Source organism: Quercus suber, unplaced genomic scaffold (genome assembly GCF_002906115.3).
Source record: "Quercus suber isolate HL8 unplaced genomic scaffold, Cork oak 2.0 scaffold_28, whole genome shotgun sequence".
NCBI classification, from domain to species: domain Eukaryota; kingdom Viridiplantae; phylum Streptophyta; class Magnoliopsida; order Fagales; family Fagaceae; genus Quercus; species Quercus suber.
The window spans coordinates 1,790,231-1,805,715 of record NW_027069493.1 but is presented as its reverse complement, the minus strand read 5'-3'; the positions used below and the strand labels follow the sequence as shown (position 1 = coordinate 1,805,715).

The 15,485-nt window shown below is 32.2% G+C and overlaps 1 protein-coding gene across 1 annotated transcript; it reads right to left on the bottom strand.

Moving 5' to 3' along the window:
• Positions 1 to 5,236: 5,236 nt before the first annotated feature.
• On the bottom strand, positions 5,237 to 7,372 carry LOC112029298 (protein neprosin). Its single transcript, XM_065770184.1, has 7 exons — positions 7,262 to 7,372; positions 6,980 to 7,066; positions 6,642 to 6,866; positions 6,366 to 6,527; positions 6,204 to 6,263; positions 5,949 to 6,095; positions 5,237 to 5,599 (listed from the first exon to the last, which is right to left on the bottom strand). Exons 1-7 carry the CDS (start codon positions 7,370 to 7,372, stop codon positions 5,237 to 5,239), a joined length of 1,155 nt encoding a protein of 384 aa, XP_065626256.1.
• Between the last annotated feature and the right edge of the window lie 8,113 nt (positions 7,373 to 15,485).

Below are 15,485 nucleotides of genomic sequence, written 5' to 3'. Positions count from 1 at the left end.
AATATAGAAACAAAAGTAGAAAAACTCAAACTAGGGTTTCTAGGCACGAGTATGCGTGCACAAACATAGGCCTGCGTACGTAGCCTAGTTGTATGCGTACACATACTTCAAGCCCACATACATTTGTAGGAAGCATGCACATGCAAACACGCCCTAGAACACTAACCTAGAAACAAAAATACAGAAAAACAGAGCAAAAACAAAAACTAAAGAAACTAACAACCTAACGTGCTTTAAAATAGAGAGCTACTAAACCCTAGGCTACTTAAACACATTAAAACACAAACAAGGCAAGAAAACAAAAAGAAAACAGAATTAAACAAGGAAATGAAAAGAAAAGGGTTAGAACTCATCCTTAAACAAGAAGCTTTTTAAACTTAATTTTGACCATTTCCTTTAGTCAATCTATTCACAATCAAATATAAAAGTGATTAGTAATTTTAAAACTCAAAGATCAAGACCAGAAAAGGCCCCAATCATAAAATATTGACTTGAGGATGTTTAATGAAAATCTTTGATTCATTATTTCTAGTGAATCTTGTATTTTCCCTTAGGATTTTTTTTTTTTTTTTTTTTTTTTGCTTTTTTTTTTTTTTTTTGAAATATACCATGTAATACTTTATATAGTTAAAAAAAGGGGTTTGGAAACGGCTTCTAGAAGATGTGGGATTCATTCCAAACCTCAGTTTTAATGCAGAAAAACTTGTCTTTTATAACTTCTAGAACCCTAACTGAGTATGTAGGGTCTATGTATGCGTTCGCATACATCAAGCCTGTGTATGCATACGTGTGTATGCGTACGTAGCCATAGGGTTTATGTGGCCTTTATTTTCCAAAAATAACTTTATTTTATTCATAAAAGAGTTATATTTTCCATTAAAACTTTGCTTAAGTCAATTTATAATTTGATCGTACCCTAAACCAACCTTGGGCTTTAGAATTTCATCATTCTTGGGGAACAAGAGCCCAAGTCATAAGGGGGTATAAAATGCGGTGTCTATGACAACACTCAAGTCCAGTGCAAGCCTCCCCCTCTAGGGATAGAGGCACACAACGTCATGTATGTGGTGGTCGATTGCCATAAGGTATCAACACATATAAATATATATATATATATATTTGATAAAAAAAAAATCATATATGTTGTCATGAATTTTTACAAATGCAAGCTATAAGTTCATACATATCCAATATGACTCACTCAGCCCATTTTATTATTAAATAATAATAAATAAATAAATAAAGTGAGAACATCTTATTATTTGAACATGTAGCTGTGTAGGCATTGGAAAAGTAAAAAAAAAATTAAATGTGTGGATGAAGACTTCAAAGTCTTTTGGCTGAATATTGCTGAATCTGTTTATTTGCATTATGGGCATGTTCCAACTTATTTAGGGAATTGAGGAAAGAAAGTGAATTTCAGCAACGTGTTGCCAAAATTCTAACAAAAGTATGAGAGAAGAGAAAAAGTGGAGAGAGAAAATTTGAATTTGGCAATGGCATTACCGAAATTCTTGCTACCCAAATACGCTGACCGAGTGGGTGTGAAGTGCTCAAGCGTGGGTGCCCAAAGGAAACCAATTTGGCAATGCCATTCCAAATAGGAGGAAAAAATTTGTGGCAATTGTGGCAATGCCATTGCCAAAAATGGGAGAGGGAAAAAAAAAGTGGATGCCGAAATCTAGGGAGGATATATATATATATATATATATATATAATGTGCTACGTACCAATATTTTTAAACATTTTCACAACAAATCACAGGTAATTAGTTATTATTAGTTCAAATTTGAATTTAACACTGAGATTATTTTTTAATCCAACAATAACAATAGTAACAACCTGCCACTTAGAATTTTTGTAAAAATGTTGTAAAAATTATGCACATCTATCTCTCAAAAAAAAAAAAAATTGTGTAATGGATTTGGGGCAATGGTCATTGCCGAAATAGGGGAAATTTTTTTATTATCTTTTTGTACTTCGTCATCACCAATGGGGTTTCATTATTGCTGTTTAAGTGACTATGATCATGCTTTGTCCTCCATCCTGTAGTTCTCTTGGTATTGTTCAACAAAGCAGCCCTTTCGTCATACAATTTCCCATGTGTAAATGTCATCACTCTTTTTCAGGTAGTTCATTTGCTGAGTTCGTCTCACCAACTATGCAATATATCCTTGAATTGCAACCATTTAGTTGTTTTTGCTAACAATATTCTGCAATTCTACTGAAATACTTAGCACTAACTTTTAAATTATTATCATAGTTGAATTCAAGTTCAACAATTGTCGTCCTCTTTTTGCTGTTGCAATTATATACGTGTCCTTGTGCAACACAAATGTGTCATTAAAGTTTCATTATGTTAATTCATGCTGGCCTGACATATTGATGCTTATTCAGAAACTATTGGTTGAAAGTTCCTTTTGATTTTTACTAACCTAATTGGGGCATTTTTTCCTCCCATTTTCGGTAATGGCATTGCCACAATTGTCACAAAATTTTCCCCCTATTTCGGCAATGCCATTGCCACAAACCAATTGCAACAAAATTTTTTCCCCTCTTATTTTGGCAATGCCATTGCCCCAAATCCATTACACTTTTTTTTTTTTTTTTGAGAAATGATAAGTGCACATAATTTTTACAACATTTTTACAACAAATTCTAAGTGGCAGGTTGTTACTAATTGTTATTGTTGGATTAAAAAAATAATCTCAGTGTTAAATTCAAATTTGAACTAATAATAACTAATTACCTGTGATTTGTTGTGAAAATGTTATAAAAATATTGGGTACGTAGCACATTATATATATATATATATATTTTAATTCCTCCCTAGATTTCGGCATCCACTTTTTTTTTCCCCCTCCCATTTTTGGCAATGGCATTGCCACAATTGCCACAAATTTTTTCCTCCTATTTCGGTAATGGCATTGCCATAATTAGTTTCCTTTGGGCACCCGTACGCTTCGAGCACTTCACACCCACTCGGTCAGCGTATTTGGGTAGCAAGAATTTCGGTAATGCCATTGCCGAAATTCAAAATTTTCTCTCTCCCACTTTTTCTCTCTCTCTCATACTTTTGTTAGAATTTTGGCAACACCGTTGCTGAAATTCACTTTCTTTCCTCAATTCCCTAAATAAGTTGGAACAGTACCCATAATGCAAATAAACCCAAGATTCAGCAATATTCAGCCAAAAGACTTTGAATTTCTCTCATCCACACATTTAATTTTTTTTTTACTTTTCCAATGCCTACACAGCTACATGTTCAAATAATAAGATGTTCTCACTTTTCTATCTCTCTCTCTCTCTCTCTCTCTCTCTCTCTCCACAAATCTCTTCCTCTCCCTTCTTCTCTATCCCACTCATAAAAAGAATCAAAATGTTCTTCTTCTTGTTTTTTCCAAAAATTCTTGCCCCAAGCATTTCATCATCACCTTGCTCCTTTCTTCTTCTCTTCTTTTTTGTCTAAAAATATCGCAAAAGTATTCATCTCAACGTTTGATAGGGTTGAAGGTTCAAAAATGGTGATAAGTTGCTGAGCTTGTAAATACCTTTTGTTTTTTTGAAGGGCTAACTTGAACCGTGAGAACTGTCCACAGTTTTCAATCCCAGGTGGTTCGATAATGGTTCAAATGGTTTCTTGCTTTTTTATCATAGAATGGTTGTTAGGGTTGAAAAACTATATTTGTGAGAGTTTCCCCATTAACCAATTCAAACCGTATGGTCCGGTCTAGGTCTGAAAATCATGCCTTTTATGTGAAAAATAATACTTTTAATTAGAGCTTTGGTGTATTCTTGATATTTTATCCGTTTTAACTCTGATTATGGCCCATGAACTATCATTTTGAATGTAATTTCATGATCTTTAAGATGGTAACAAATTTATGTCAATTGGATGGTTGGATCAAAAGGTCCGCTTTTTGACTAATCCCATTAGATATAGTCAACATTGGTCAAACTTAACAAAAAATGGCAAGTTTGAAATTTTGAACTTTTGAATCATTATAAAGATTAATCCCAGGCTCAATTGGAATAGGAAATCTTTTTCCATGTAATAATTCATTTTCTTATTTTTTAAAAGCATTGTTTTCACTTTTTAATGCCTAAATCAATATTTTGGCATGCTAATCGAGATCAGACAAGATAAGGTATCAACAACTATCACCAACAGAGTACCCTTCATCCAACTAACAACTCTACTCACACATGAAAATTCCAACATAACTTATTATAGCAGTAAATTTTGAAAAGTAGAAAGACTAAACTAAAGGTTCAAATAAACATCGAGTAACCTTTTATAGTTTTTTTTAGCACTAATCCATTTTAAATCTTGCACAACTTATTAGAGAGAGAGAGAGAGAGAGAGAGAGAGAGAGAGAGAGATGTCATCTATATTCTCCATTGACTCATAGATATCCTTGAAAACTAGAAAGACTCCTAAGGATGAACTTTCATAAATAAGAGATGCTAGTGATGAAGGTGGAGTGGAAGCTCTTCTAGAACTTCATTCATATGCTAATTTCATTATATAGAGGGAAAAATGATATTTTTCTTCTTTTAGCTTTAGGCTTGCTATGTGGGGTTCTTCCTCATACAATCATTATGTGAAACAATAATTGGACAAATAGACTGCATAAGCAAGTTCATCCCATACTTCTTTGGACATTCTCAAGCTCTTTAACATTCTTTTGGTCATGTTATCAGTATCTACCATACATGTTGGGATTCAAGTAACACCTTCATTTAGATATTTCAATTATTAAAAAAGCAAACTAGTAACCCAATAAAATTAAAATGATACCATCTAGTTGGAAAATGTCATTCTTACCATGAATCTACTAGCTCTGATACCATGTTTTTGAAGTTGTGGACCTTTACATAATTACATTCCCAAACATTGATACACCACAAAAAATGGAAGAGAGACACACTCTCAAAGCACACCAATGAAGATAGAATAAATAGAGAATAGGATGAGATTTCTTGGTTTGGAATGGAGAAAAGCACGTGTATATATACTATACCATGCAATCTTAACTTCCAGTATATTAAATTACATAATTTCAAAATTTTACTACCTATAGAATAACTCTTTATTTTCATCAATGAATCAGAGAGTTTCAAATCACATATGGCTTGTAGGTACATTTGGTGTGACATGACGAGAAGAAGAAAATAATTCTCCTTTTCTTATTTTTCCCTCTTTCTCCTTAATTTTGAACAATAATTTAAATGATCATGGACAATTAAGGCTTCTACCAGGACCACCATAATAAAAGAAGTCGTCATCTTTTAAGAAATTATAGCAATTGGGATGCGTAACGATTCTATGATTGTTCCTGGGTCCCCGAAGAACTTGTTGAGCATCCATAACTTTGAGATTTTGGAAGTAACTAGCCCTAGTGGGCCCTTCTTCAGGGAAATGGCCACTGCCCATTTGTGTTGTGGTGTGCTGCCCACCAAATTTTACGTTTGCCACCTCTCCTCCCCATGTAACCGATGAAGCGCTATCAGACAGGACCGAGAATAGGGAGGATGGCCAATATCCTATTAGATACATATTATTTAGATGCAGCCACCAATGTCCATCTACATTGTCCTACCTCGTTGTACATGCCATGCAAATCAGTTTGTTATATTTTGAAAGATAAATGAAGGTATAAAGACTAATGAAAGAGGAAAAAAAATGAAGCTTTTTGTGCAAAACAACATGGGCACTTAAATTCACCGTCTTAAAAAAATAAGTTAGGTATAAATAAATTGTGTATACAAAAAATATTGAAACATACACTGTTACAACTAAAACCAGAAGAATTTCAAATACATCTGTAACATTTGTTATGATGAATTTTTTCAAGAGAAAAAAGAAATTACATATGATGTGATTATATATGTGTATCCCAATTAGAAATATTTGATAAATTAATTAAATTGAAATATTGTTCTACCTTATAGACAAAGTAGTTGATTGCCTTTTGGACACCACCATATTCGGAATAAGGTGTGAAGCTAGCCCCAAGCGCCAACCGGGGGTCGATTTGAACAAAGCCAGGGCACATCATATTGTAGCAGCCTGTGTTTTGATATGCATCACTCTGCAGCCATGATTAAAAAAAAAAATTTCAAAAAAAAGAAAAAAAGAAAAAAGAGACAATATAAACATGGCTAGTGCTGGCAGGGAAGTCAAATATTAAAACACGTACAGTCCAATACGTGAAGAGTCTAGTCTCGAAATCTTTATATAGATCATAGTAGACCTGTTTCTCCATACAAATAATTTTGTACAAATTAGAAATTATTAATAATTCAATGTTTTGCATGCGCCTAAAAGAAAAGGTGATAGATGAAATCATATATACCATTGCACCAGCTTCAATTGAATCAAGGAATACACCATTATTATCAACACCTTCCACCCAGAATTGAGCCAAGCTGAACTCTTCTTGTAACTGGACTTGGGGATTCCACACGTTTATTTCTGCATTCATCCCATAATACCTATCTCCTTCCTCTCTAAGCGTTGCATACTAGAAACTCAACCATAAAAATAAAGGTTGCGAATGTTTGTTTGAGTCCTTCGTTATAGTAGATACCAATAAGCTCAAATCAATCAACAATATTGGTTAAAAATTAAGTTGTACCTCATGGAGATCTGGTGTATCAATAACATTAGGGACGGTATTGTGTTTTTTCCTACCATAATTTGCCCTTAATAAATCTTTTTCATTAGTTCTTCTTATGGGAATAGTTCCTTCTGGGCACCTTCCATTCAAGTGCCATGGCTGAGTAATTTCAGACTTGGAGTTTGAAGAGACGTTGTTGCTCTCATTGAATGAAAACCTCTCTGGATGAGAACGGGGTCTCATCTATTGCATTCGGCATTGGTACCAACGCAAACCCAGCCCATACCACAATACAATAAGCATCAAATTATTCGTGATACCAAATGAAAATTAGTTAATTAAACTAGTATAGTCACCTGAATTGTATGATTTTTTAACAAAGGATGATCAAAAGCTGGCTGTTTGTAGATATCTACACAATCGATTATATCTCCATCCGGGCTCTGTATCAAATACATTTTCTCATCGCACACACATAGATATCAGTCTGAATTCTCAGTGTTGTAATAAAATTACACTGTTATTGAACATTGGGGTCATGGAGACACCACAACCCACAAAAAGTGAACAATTCTTCTAAGACCAAAGCTGAAAATACCATATAGAAAACAAACATGTTATATGAAGTGATTAATAACCTTGATGGTTTTAAGAGCAGGCTTGTTAAGGTGCTTCAATTGCTGTTGAACCTCCAGTTTTTGTTTCTTACTAAAGACGGTGTTAGTGTTCCTAATTCCAACTGAAGACATTGGTGCAAGAAAGAAGAACAAGCACAAGGTCATCTTTCTTGCCCTTGACCACATCCTCTTACTTCCACAAGGCGGTGCCATGAGTAACTAGCTAATACTCGAATCAAGTGGTAGTAATATCTAGCTTCGTTCATTCCCTTTGCAATATTTAAACATACATTTGTTCATCCTCTTTATAGTGTTCCACATGCTATTTATCAATGTATACTAATGATCACCCTATTTTTGGCCATGTCTAAATGAGACTTTGATTTAGCTGTTTTACCTTAATTTTGTAAGCTTATAAGTACAAACTTAGAGACCGTTTGGTTTGCGCTGATTTTCCAGTATGTTTGTGTCTGCATTTCCTTTGTTTTTTTTTTTTTTTTTTTGAGAAGCACATTTCAGCAACTTTTGAGAGATTTCAGTGGGTCCGTGCATTGTTCAGGACCACAAACCATTTTTTTAACAAAACTTTCGTTAAAAATGGGCTCACGGCACTATTCACACATTTAAAAATTATTTTGCTACAGTTTTTCAGTTTTTAATTTTTAGCAAAATAAGTAGTATCCAAACACACCCATTGGCTACCGTCATTCTTTTGTTTCTTTGTCATTTTGCTGGATTGGTCAAAATTCAAGGGAAATAATATGTCCTCTTTGAACTGTTCCACAAGCTAAAAATTTCGGAAGTTTGTTATTTTAATTTTTTTTTTTAAAAAAAAATTAAAATTTGAGAATCTTAGATAAAAGAGAAATTTAGAAATGACTTAACTTTTTAGCAATGTCTCAAAAATTTTGGTGGTGTAAGACTTATGGGCTAATTTGAGGCAGGAACTATAAGATCTCTTCTCTCTTTTTTTTTTTCTTTTTTTTTCAATTTGAAGGAGAGAAAAAAATTTAGTGGGAAGTGAGAATAGATTAGTTTTAAATTTTGTAAAAGAATTTTATTAATTTTTTTAAATAAAGCCTAAATGAAATTTCCTTATTTGTCTTTAAACTTAACTTAGGAGTAGTTTTAAATATTATGTAGAGTTTTTTATGAGGAGTACTTGTACTTCTGATAACAAAGTATTAGTTTCAAAATTTTGGGTTGGCACCTATGGATCCAAAACAAAAAAATATGCACCATCCAATTTTTTCAAACTTATTTAGCTAAAATTGAAAACTTTTTACAGAAAGTACTGTAGATAAAGATAAAAGTTAGTTAAATAATACAATGGAACTATGAATAGTAACAAAAAATATAGTAGGACCCATGAATAGTAGCAAAAATAAGCTGAAATTGCAAATAATTGAAATTTTCGGCTTGTCCCAAACGCACACTTACATAATCCCTAAAAATTACACTACTCACACATAAATAAATAAATAAATAAAATGATATAAAATTTATATGCAAGATATGCATGGATATATTTCCATATACCATGAAAATATAAGTCATTGCAAAATGAAAAATCTATTCTATCAAGATTGAAAAAAACTTATTTTAAAATTAAGAAAAAAATTGAAAACAATTTCTGCAAATAAATGATATAAAACTGTATTCAAGTGATGCATCGACATATTGTCACAACATGAAAATATAAGTCATTGCAAAATAATAATAAAAATACATTTCTATCAAGACTAAAAGAGATTTTTTTTTTTTTTTTTGGTTCGAAACAATTTTGTACAAATAATGTTGTTCTTGTGAATATACTCAGAGATTTATTTCTTTACTTATTGCATAGTTTTAATATTTTCCAGAGGTGGTACTATTATTATCTATACTTGCCTCTTCAACATTATGGCCTTTAAAATTTTCAATTTTAAAGCCCATTACTCCTAAAATTTTCAATTTCTTTTCGACGCTCCAACTACTCTCAAGTCTCACGTGGAAGCCACACAGCCATGTTGCTTTAAAATTTAAAATCATGGGTTATGCTAACGAGTGTTCTTAGAGCATTGTTAACAATCAATTTTAAGAAAGTTTTAACAAACTTTTATGAAAAATGAAAAAAATTGTCAAAATATTAATTGTTTTTTTTTCCCATAAAAACTTTCTTTAAATAGATATTAAACAATGCTCTAAGAGCATTCATTAGCATTTCCCTAAAATCATTTCCAATGTTGTTATTCGACAAGAAAGGTTATTTTGGTTGTCGTTTGCATAAATGAATTAGGTGAATTGATATTTTCCCACTCAAGTCTACTCCATCCCTCCAGTTGCCTTATGTGGAATCTTTGGCTTCTCGCTTGGCTATGGCTATTGAACAAAAACCATCTATTGAACAAAGTTCTAGTAAATGCCATCCATGTTAAAGTTAGACTTAGGGTGGTTCTTAGGGGAATAAAATAGAAATAGGGTAACAATTCCCTCACACTCATTATTTCACATCCAAGTTACATGTTTTAAAAATGGACATCGCATTTTGTTTGTATTTTAAAATGTGTAAATCAGCACATCAATTATAGATATGGTGTATCACGGTGAATGTAAAATAAGTATATGAAAATATTTAGCCATTCTTCAAAGAGCTACAAACCATACGTCGTAGAAATTGCATTGTAAACAATAATTCTAGGACCAAACCATTTTGCTCACCCTTTCCTACAAATATTTTATGTGGTTAATTGTGAGTAGTAGAAAAAAAGGTAATAAATCTATGTAAAAGTGATTGACGATCTGTCACAATCAACCACATTGATAGTTGTCAGAAAAGTTAGCTGTCACATAGAACATGTAGCATACACAAGAGACATGGATCCTTTCTCCTCCTATAATTATACCTAGGTCCCAATGGGATGTCCATGAAAATTTTCTCTCCACGAAAATAGACCGGTGTGCTCCATTTTTCCAATATGGCGGCCCTAGCTTTCTTTAAGTTAGTCTTGTTGTAATCCTTGAGAAGCTATAAGAGAAAACTAGGACAAAATTGGCCAATGCTTTTTCGCCCAAATTATATAGCCTTCTACCCCACTTCTCAAACTAAATAGGAAAATGTCTCTTTTAAAACTCGATTTGCTCAAAATGAGTTAGACCATATAATGGTGTTTTTAAGGAGTCTATAGCGATGTTTTAAGGACCTATAGTGACGTTTTGTAACTTAACCTCCATGAACTTGAGTTATAGGTAAAAAAAAAGTAAAAAAAAAAAAATTACCTATAACTTGAGTTTAGGGAGGTCGAGTTATAAAACGTCACTATAGGCTCCTTAAAACATCACTATAAACTCCTTAAAACGCCATTATAGGGCTCCAATTTTTTTTTAAAACTCGATTTTGAGCAAATTGAGTTACAAAAGAAGGACATTTCCCTAATTAGTTTGGGAAGAGAGACAAAACGCTATATAATTTGGGCGAAAAGGGCATAGGCCAATTTTGTCCGAAAAAACTAGGGCTACACACTTGACTTTGCTGTTAACAAAGCCTTTGGACAATCAGACTTCAAGTCAAACCACGTGGTTAGGTTTCGGTTGCTTCAATAAAACTCATAACAATTATTATATAAATTTTTATAACGAATTGGCAAGTTGTTAATAACAGATAATAAGATATATATATATATATATACACACACTAGTGAACTCATATCAAAACTTACAAAAAAAATTATCAATTATTGTGAAAAATTATTAGGTGTGAAATTGTACTCTTGGTTGCTTATTTTTTGTATACCCTACAGCATGTGTGATACTTAGTGACTAGATTTTTTAAGATTCGATATCATGGTAGTTTGACACATATAATATGTAACCTTAGGAATATTATAAATTTTAATATATTGGATTTGAAAACCAACGTGTTAACATTTAAACACAATATGAATGTTTAAAAAAAAAAATAATATATATTTAATATGACGTTGATGTAAGTGCAATACTATTCATTGTCACGTTAATTTCTAAGGTTTTGGTGGTAAATTTTTTTGCAATGGCGTATTAATGATTTTGCTGTCAACTAGGACTAGGACAAAATAGATCATTCTGGCTAAGGGTCATCAAATAGCCCATGGCCCACGGCTGACCAAAAACCCAACAGCCCATCGGGCTAATGGGCGGACCAGTCCATTGTTATTAAGGCCCATGGGTAGCCCACTAGCCCAGTGGGTTAGGCCGTGGGCTAGTTTTTATGCCCATGGGCACCCGGTATGAAGGATTGATCTTGAGATATTGTAATAGAATTTCTTAAGAAAACTTTCCAAACCACTAAGATACTTAAAGTAATTGTGCTAAACTTAGTTTACTAAATATATATTTTCCAGTAGTCTAGCAAATTTGAATTAACCATTTGATTTTTTTTATTAAAGATAAAAATAAAAACTATATGAAACCTTATTTAAAAAAAAATTAAATAGATTTGACGATAAAAAAAATTGTAATTAAGTATTAAATTCTTTGATTTTTTCCTTTTTAAAAACTAGATTGATTATTCCCTTATTAAAAATTATTATTTATTTCTAAAAATAATAAAATAATATGCTAACACAATCTCATGGGTAGCCCATTAGGCCCAACTTAGTACCTAGCCCATTAAAGACAAAATGGGCATTGCCCATGGGCATGTCATAGGCTGGGGTTTTCTCTTTTGGCCTAGCCCGACCTAGCCCGTTAATTAGTTAATAGCCCATTACGCCTAGCCCATTGTGCCCTTGGGCCAATAAAAATGAGCCGGGCTAGCCCGACTTGGCCCATTGACGACCCTTAATTCTGGCATACAAAGGATAAGACAATCGAGTGACACCAGTGTGCACTAATCGAAGTTTATCTGATATTAAGTTAGATGGTCTTACATTCAATCCATGAGATGATAAAAACCTTAACAAGGGGAATGCTGACTCATATTACGTACTCACTATTGTCCTAATCAACTAGTCTTACTATATATACTTCCACAAGTGGTTAAAACAGCTAGCTTTGATACAAAGGATCACTCCATTATTTTTGACTATGTCTAAATAAGACTTTAATTTAGCATTTTTACTTTAAATTTTTTTAAGTACAAATTCCCTGTTAAATTTCCTATGAACTACTGCTCATTCTTTGTTTTTGTCATTTTTTAGTATTGGTCAAAATTCAAGGAAAAATAATTCGTCCTCTTTGAACTTTTCCACAAGCTAAAAATTTGGGAGGTTTGTCACTTTAAAAAAATCATAAAATCAGAGAATATGAGATAAATGAGAAATTCAGTAATGATTTAAGTTTTGGATAGTGTCTCAAAATTTTTTATTATGTTAGACTTATTGTCTCAAAAATTATAGAATCTCTTTTTTTTTTTTAACCAAAAAAAATATATAGAATCTCTTTTTCTTTTTTTGAAGGAGAGATAAGAATGTAGTGGGTAGTGAGAAAAGTTTAGGTTTAAGTTTTGTAAAAGAATTTTATTAATTTTTTTTTTTAAAGAATGCCTAAATGAAATTTCCTTATATGTCTTTAAGTTATTTTAGGAGTAGTTTTAAATATCATGTAGACTTTTTATATGAGGAGTGCTTGTAATTCTGATAACAAATTATTAGTCCCAAAATTTTGGGTCACTCCTCTGGATCCAAAATGAAAAAATATGCACCATCCAATTCCTTCAAACTTATGTGATCAAAAGGATTCCCTAAGAAAATTACATTACTCACACATAGAAAATTACAAAATGATATAAAATTTATATGCAATAGATGCGTAGACATATTTCCATATACCATGAAAATATAAGTCATTGCGAAATGAAAAATCTATTCTATCAAGATTGGAAAAGATATAGGCAAAAACACCATTTTAGTCCTTACATTTTGGTAACAGTCAATTTGATCCCTGTTATTTTCAACTTAAATTAATTTGTTCATTACCGTTAATCCACTAATAGAAAATGCTTATGTGTCTAGTGATGTGCAATATTGACATGTCCATTGCTGATGTGTTTAAATTTTAAGGTACCCATTTGCAATTAGATGGCAAAAGAACCCACATCAACATTTTTAATTATTAGGTGAAGAAAGAAGTCACATCAGCATGTATGTATAGGTCCAAACACGTGGCAAGAATTTATTGGTGGAGTATAGAGTGGAGTAGGAAAAGTGGGACAGAAAATTTGAACTCGTATATATATCCTTTTACCAATTTTATCATTTTCTTTATTATTATTATTTAATTTTCTTACCATTTCTTAGAAACCTAACATATTTTATTTTAATTTTATCGATTTTCTATTTTACTTTCTTTGCAATTTCTTAGAAGCTAAACAGCATACTTGCAATTGATTGACCACCACCGATCCTAAAGTACCACTAACCTAACAATTTAAAACCACCCTTGACCACAATCCATAACCACCAAACTCGAATTCACAAGGTAAACCCAAAATCCATCTCAAGCATCTCTCTCCCAATGCCCATTATCCAACCGTCTTGGGCTAAGCCTCAGCCGTCGGCGTCACCTTGGCTGTAAGCCACGACTATATCCTCATGCGAAATGACAAAGGCTTCCATTACGGAGTTGGATGCCTTTGTCATTTCGCATGAGGATATAACTGTATAAGTGCATAAGAAATTAAGAGCAGAAAAATAAAATAAAATAAGGATTAAGGTTAAGGATTAAGTTTTCTTTCTTTAAAATTAAGATTTTTGTTTTTATTTTTTTATAATAAGAAATAAAAAAAAATTATTCATACAGTGATGTGGAATTTTTTAATATTAATTTAAATTTATTATAGCCACATAAGCTTTAAGTGTGCCAATTGTGCACAATGTTAACCACATAGGCATTTTTCGTTTGTGAGTTAACAATATGGATCAAATTAGCTATAAGTTGAAAATAACAGGAACCAAATTGACTATTACCAAAATGTATGGACTAAATTGATTGTAACACCAAAATGTAAGGACCAAAATGGTTTTTCGCCAAAGATATATCTAAAAAACAAAAATTGGTAACAATTTCATACAAATAAATGATATAAAACTTATATTCAAGTGATGCATAGATATATTGCCATAACATGAAAATATAAGTCATTTCAAAAAGAAAAATATTTCTTGCATAGTCATTGCAAGATTAAAAGCTTTTTTTTTTTTTGGAAACAATTTTGTAAAAAAATAATGTTTTTCTTGCATAGTTTGAATCTACTCAGAGGCTTTAATGTGCATTGGCTCGTCTATTCATACGGATGGCATTTCATTACTTGCTCGTGGGAGTTATCCCGACTTAGATGTGGTTTACGGTCGTTCTTGAAATGGACGACCGTTTTATCGATACTCGTCAATAATTATGGTTTTTGTTTGTAAAAATAAATTAGGTGAATTGATATTTGCCCACTTAAGTCTACTTCATACCTCTATTTGCCCACTTAAGTATACTTCATACCTCTGGTTCCCTTTTGGGCGAATCTTTGGCTTCTTGCTTGGTTGTGGCTATTGAACAAAAACTCCATGTACAAAACAAATTCTAGTAGTTGCCATCCATGATTAAGTTAGAGATAGCGTGGTTCTCAGGAAAAAAAAAATCACATCCAAAAAATTTTCATGATTTAAAAGTGGACATCTCATTTTTGTAATTTAAACTGTGTACATCAACACATCAATTATATATATATATATATATATATATATATATTGTGTAACATGGTTAATGTAAAATAAGAATATGAAAATATTTAGCCTTCCATCAAAGACCTACAAACCATACACCATGTAAATTGCATTGCAAACAATAATTCTAGAACCACACCATTTTGCTCACCCTTTCCTACAACTATTTTATGTAGTTGATTGTGAGTGGTTGAAAAAAATTGATAGATCTATGTAAAGAGTGATCGATAGTCAATTCCAATTTACCACATAAATAGTTGTTGGGAACAGTTGGCCGTCACACAAAACGTGTAGCATACACAAGAGATATGGATCCTTTTGTCCTTCTATATATAGCGCGTTTATCTTTTAGTAAACCAAGGATTATTTATCATTAACTTTGGATTCCTTAAACATAGTGGCGTTTTCCCTTAATTGTTAATTTTGGTAAAATGGAGTTGATTTATGGTTCGTCTGTGTCGGCCAGTTAACTAGCAAATGCAAGAGAATTTCAAAAATAAATGTCAGCAAAGTTGCACTAACAAGTTTTAGGAGACTTGGACATTTAAAAGCACAAAATAAGCCCAAAAATTTAT